At 50.9% G+C, this 5,467-nt stretch overlaps 1 protein-coding gene across 1 annotated transcript; it reads right to left on the bottom strand.

Annotated features, from left to right (window-relative positions):
- Window positions 1–2,755: 2,755 nt before the first annotated feature.
- LOC113979389 (keratin, type I cytoskeletal 14-like) lies at window positions 2,756–5,379 on the bottom strand. Its single transcript, XM_027706794.1, has 5 exons — window positions 5,214–5,379; window positions 4,646–4,771; window positions 4,315–4,541; window positions 3,867–4,012; window positions 2,756–3,102 (listed from the first exon to the last, which is right to left on the bottom strand). The coding sequence occupies exons 1-5, from the start codon at window positions 5,370–5,372 to the stop codon at window positions 3,077–3,079; spliced, it is 684 nt and encodes a 227-aa protein (XP_027562595.1). The 5' UTR covers window positions 5,373–5,379; the 3' UTR covers window positions 2,756–3,076.
- Window positions 5,380–5,467: the final 88 nt, after the last annotated feature.

Genomic DNA, 5,467 nt, shown 5'->3' with positions numbered 1-5,467 from the left:
CCCCAAACACACAGAAACAAAGCTCAGATTAGGCAAAACCTCTAATAAAGTTACTGTGTATAGGGAGAAACAGCTGGATTTCATTCCTAGGACCCGAGAACATAATTGGGAGCCAGGGCGTGGCGGCAGGAACGGACCGAAACTGCCGAGAGCTGCGGCGCTGGAAGCTTCGCCTGGGCTGCAGATGATTCCTCAGGAGTTTCCCAACAGCTGTCTGCAGCATCTCTCCTGAGTGAGCACACATTCCTCCCCGGCTCCACAGTTATCACTGCAGCACATCAGAGCAGCACAGGCAGGAACACGGGCTGACACTGCTCCGTGGGAGGGGAGGGTGTCTGCGTGCCCACTGCAGGGACGGCTCCTGACCCCTCCGGACACCTCGGCCCCCTCAGACCCACCTAAACTATGCCCAGGAGCTTCAAACCACACACACTTCCCTCTGCCTCGCTATTTTTCCTGTTTGTCTTCAGGAAATGAGGGCACCAGTTAAACTAAGATAAAATTAAGTGATTGTTTTCTGAAACATTAAAAGATTAAATTAAGCTTTTCCTCCTATTTTCATTCAGTTACTTGAACTCCTAAGCTTCCTGGGTCTGTCTCATTAGCACAAAGAAATACGGAAATCTTATGGAAATGTAGTTTCCAATGGTTGCAGCTCCATAATTTGCAGCTCTTTAATAAATGGGGTGTTTCCAGGGTGTTTTCTGCTGGGGGACTGTTAATCATAAGCTGCCTCTCCTGAGCTGCCTTCCAGGTGCGTCCCAACTCATAGGTCCACAAACAACATCACAGCATCCCAGGAGCTGAGGCTGTACCCCCTCCCCCAGGGGGCTTTCCGGAGGCATATTCATCATGTCTGGATCATTAGAGTCCTTCTGACCATGTCATTAGGTCTCTTTCACCTCTCAGGAATTTAGGACAGCTCCTTTGTGAAAGCGCACGCTTCGGCCGTGGTGGGAGGGGTGGGAGGTCTGTGCAGGAGCCCAGGGAATCTGGAGGAGCAGCTAGATGTCAGCAACAGTTCGCAAGAGGAGGAACAACCCAGAGCTGGGAATCAGATGGGGTTGCCAGGAGAGAGTGGCAAGTTTTTATATATCTTACATGGCCGAGAGTTTCCAGAAGAATGGAAACTGGAAGGGCCTCAGTGCAGTGCCTTTATATTTTTAGAAATGAGAGTGTGAGGACTCGTAGGTTGGGAAGGATTGAGGCCGGAAAGGGCAGCAGTGGGTTATCTCACTGTCTGACTTTGCACTGAACGAGGCAGGAGGAGACAATGGGAATGGAAAAGGGAAAGGTTTGCTTTTTTGACTTCTCAGAGCTCAGAACAGCTGAGCTCCAGAGGAGACCAACAGAAATTTGCCACTATAGGCACAATATGTATTATATTTAAAGATGACTTGATTTAGAGTCTTGGTTTAAAAGCTTCTACCTTTGGCCACTTTGGTCACTGCAGGTGTTCCAGTGCTACATTGTCTTGTCTTGCCCATGGATACTCTTGAGCTCAGTGTCTGGTAGATGAAATAAAAGAAATGCTACTGAGACATCTTCTCTCCAAGGGCACCTTTCACCTGCTCCCTGAGACTTTAGTGGTTAAACTTCTTCAGGGACTTGCTGCCGTGTAAAGCCCGTTTCAGTATCAGGAGAGTATGGAAGCACTGGCAGCAGAACTGTGTGCTGTATGTACAGTCCTGAAGTGGTTTTCTCTTTCTACCTGTCCTCCTCCTGCCCTGAGCCTGCTGGCCCATAACCTCCAGCCCTTGACAGAAAAGGAGTGACCAGGAGTTTTGCTTCGCCAGGTCATGTCACGGGTGAATCTTACTCTGTAGCAGCCACATCACAGTCACCCGTCACTGCTTGGCTTTCTGGACCAACACTTTAATCCTCCAAACACCCTCATAATGCTTTTAACTGCAAGTTCTGCAAACCCAGAGTGCCTCAGGGCAGGTCAGTGCCAGGACACACTGGCTCAGCAGCAGCTCCTGTTCGAGGCCCAAAGAGGGAGTGATCCTTGTCTTACCTGTGAGGTTTGAGTGCCTCTGTGGCTTTTTTCTCCATTCTGTTCTCTGTTGAGCTGCTCATTTTCAGCTCCCACCCTGCCCTCCCCAGCTCCCCAGACAAGGTGTGTTTCATCTAAAGATGATCTTCCAACCATTCCTGATGTTCAGGTTGAAACTCTTTGCAATAGAAGGATGACCAGTAAATGACTCAGTCACTGTGGGAAAATAGAGGAGATAAACCTTTTGCCTCCAGTCCTTTTCCCAGTGGGAAGATTTCTATAGAATTAAAGGAATAGGTCCAAACATAAGCCATGTCAGGAGAAATTGAATCAGTTGTGGAGACCAAGATTTCCTCTTCACCCTAATCACAACCTCCAGGCTGGGTGATGGAGTATGAGAGGGCCCAGCCCAGATGTGTCAGCACTAGACTGGGACTGAGGCAAACTGTCTCCAGATGTTCCACCAGTGACGCTCAGAACTTTTCTAGGGCTGTGTTTTAGCCCAGTGCTGTGTGGGAAGGACACAAGTGTCTCCTGACCTGCCTGTCCGTGTGGGTGATGCAGGAACAGGCAACATCTGCCTCAGGCTGTGACAGGGAGCAGTGGGACAAGACCTGCCAGGTCAGTGAGGCCACTCTCTGACTCCTGCTGGCAAAGCAGCTTTGTTCCCAGTGCAGGATGACCCCGACCAGTTTAGGTGCCCCGTGTGCCCATGGCTCACCCCCTGGTGTTCTAAAGAAACTCAGCCTCAGACGCACGTTCTTGATTGCATCAGGCACAAGCAAAGTTTTATTAGAGACATTTTTCAGCAGCAGGTACACTAGTGATGGCTGATCACTGGCTGACTCCAGCAATAGTCGTGGTGCTGGGCCACACACAGCAACACAGACTGGAAAAGCAAACAGCAAACCAAAGCAGAATGTGGCCCAACGCTCTGCTCATCCCTCTGGCACATTGCTTAGCACGGCTGAGCGGCGCAGACGAGCACACCCCGTGCTCTCTGCAGACACATGCAGTAAATATTCTCTCTTCATCCGTAGCTCTGCTTCAGGCTCCTCTTGGATATTCTTGTTTCTCTGCTTAATCACAAATCCTTCGGCAAGGCACTGGAGAGATCAAAGGAAACATTACAGTGTTTATGGCAAAAATGGATTCTTTCCCACACTGTCATTCCCCACACGTGATCATTTCACAAGCCAATTCAATTAGAACTTCAGATAAATACTGCCCCTTCTTGGGAAGGTCTGATGGCTCCTGCCAGCCAGGCAGATGGATCTGTTTGTGCTGTAGCACAGGCTGCCCTTCTCCATAAAAATGCCAGGCAGTGGAAGCTGGAGATGTGGATGAGGGAATGGCACTGGGGTCTGCGCCGGAGTAATGCCCCCGCTCACCCTCATTTCCTGGACCAACTCATTTTCATTCTTTCCTTTTCAGTTTGGCTGGAAGCTTCCTCTTGAACTAGGACTAGCAGCTATCTGCCAGTATTCCCATGATTCCTGCTTTTTCTACCTCCACCTTGATCTCTGAGCACTCTGCTTTCTCCTGCTCTTTCCTCTGTCCCCCATCTCATGTCAGTCCTTTCTCCATGTTGTCCATGGCTTGCCTGCCTGCTGACTCTGTCCCTCTCCCTTTTATCCCTCTTCCCCTCCTCCCTTTGGCAGCTCTCCTGTGTCTCAGCAGAGTCCCAGCTCCCAAAAGCTCTCCTCTCAGCCACTCCTCTGTGCCTCCCATCCTGTATTTCCCAGGGGCCCCACAATAAAACTTTCAAGTACATCTGTGAGCTGCCTGGGAAAGATCTTTCTTCCTGCCCATCCGTGTTGCATTAGAGCAGAGGAAACTGTGGAAACCCTCAGAGTGGGGCAGTTCTTACCTTGGATCTCCGCAGCTGCACAGGATGGGATCTGGGCAGACGAAGTGTAAGTGTGGCTTGTCCTAATGATGCCTCCTCCTCCTATCCCACTGCTTCTTGCAACTCCTCCTCCTAGACCCGAAGACTGACCAATTCCTCCTTGCTGACTGAGGGGACAGAAAATAACATTTTAGTGAGGGAAAGGACAGACAAACTAGAGCTACAGATTTTCAGTGTCCCGGCTGCTCTCAGTCAGGTTCCCTTTTTGGCAGAAAATCGGCTGAAGGTTTCAGTGACCGCTCTCCTCGTGGCAGCAGCTGGCACAGGCAGGGCAGCAGGTCCCCACCATTGGCACCAGGCACCCCGAGTAGGTCAGTAAGGGAGAAGGACCTTCCCTTTGCTCTTACGCCGAAATAACCAGGACACGGGTGTTCCACTGAACTTTTTGGTGAGTCTCAGGCCCACTTACATAAGGTCCTGCTGGCCGCCCTCCAGCAGGCAGCGGTACGTGTGGATCTCCTGCTCCAGGCGGCACTTGACGTCCAGCAGGATCTTGTACTCCTGGTTCTGGCACTCCATCTCTGCCCGCAGGTCAGCCAGCTGCTGCTCCACGCAGGTGATCTGGCTCTGGAGCTCAGCGAGGTGGTTGTTGTAGCGACACTCTGTCTCCGCCAGCGAGGACTCCAGGTTGTCCCTCTGAGGAGTGACAAGGGGCACAATGCAAATACAGGCAGGAGAAACGCTGCGTTTAGCTGCAAATTCTGTGAGGTGGCTGAGCTTTGCACCAGCTCGTCACCCACCTGGCTGAGCTGAGCTTGGAGATCGATTTCCAGGGCTTGCAATTGGCGTCTCAGTTCGGTCACCTGGTTGTTGCACGTCTCCACCTCCTGACCACTTGTAATAACCTCCCGATTCACCTCCTCAATCTGAAATCACCAATCCAGGGTAAAGAGGGAATTTAGGGAAGGTCCATTGTAAGTCAGATTAAGTATTAAGGAAAGAGCAGAGAAGTTGGCAAAAACTTGAAATGAGAAAGGTTTGGGTGAAAACTCTCATCCTAATGGAGTGTAAACCCTGCTGGTCATTCCTCTTGCTCTTCTAACAGTTCTGCTTCCAGTTCTTCTCACCACTTACGGCCTTGTAGAGAATTCCTGCCTCAAGTCTCACCAGCATGGAGTGCTTCCCTCACCCCATGACAAGGGCACAGGGCAGCAGCATCCCTCCCCTGTGTCACTTGGTCACTTTGAGCCAATTCTAAATGCTATTATGGTCTGTTGTGTGGCTTTAATGGTTTAAAGGTTTAAGTCCCTGGGGGACCATTGCCTGGGTGTTAGCTGGGGAAGGTCAGAGCTGTGGGAATTTACTCACCTTGCACTCATACCAATCCTCAACTTCTTTGCGGTTGCGTTCAATCAGTGTCTCATACTGGCACCTCATCTCCTCCAGGATCTTCCTGAGGTCTGGGCCGGGGCAGGCATTGACCTCCACGCTCACATCTCCAGTCGATTGCTTCCTCAGACAGCACATTTCCTGGAAACACCATCCAGATCAGGTCAGTTTTTAAAAAGGAGGAAAGGACTGAGGCAGCCAAGTTACCCTGCAGGGAGGAGCAGAGCCTGGCA

Source organism: Neopelma chrysocephalum, unplaced genomic scaffold (assembly GCF_003984885.1).
Source record: "Neopelma chrysocephalum unplaced genomic scaffold, ASM398488v2 Primary Assembly neopelma1_77269, whole genome shotgun sequence".
Taxonomy (NCBI): domain Eukaryota; kingdom Metazoa; phylum Chordata; class Aves; order Passeriformes; family Pipridae; genus Neopelma; species Neopelma chrysocephalum.
The sequence above is the reverse complement of the archived record's forward strand: the minus strand, read 5'-3'. Positions and strand labels throughout refer to the sequence as shown.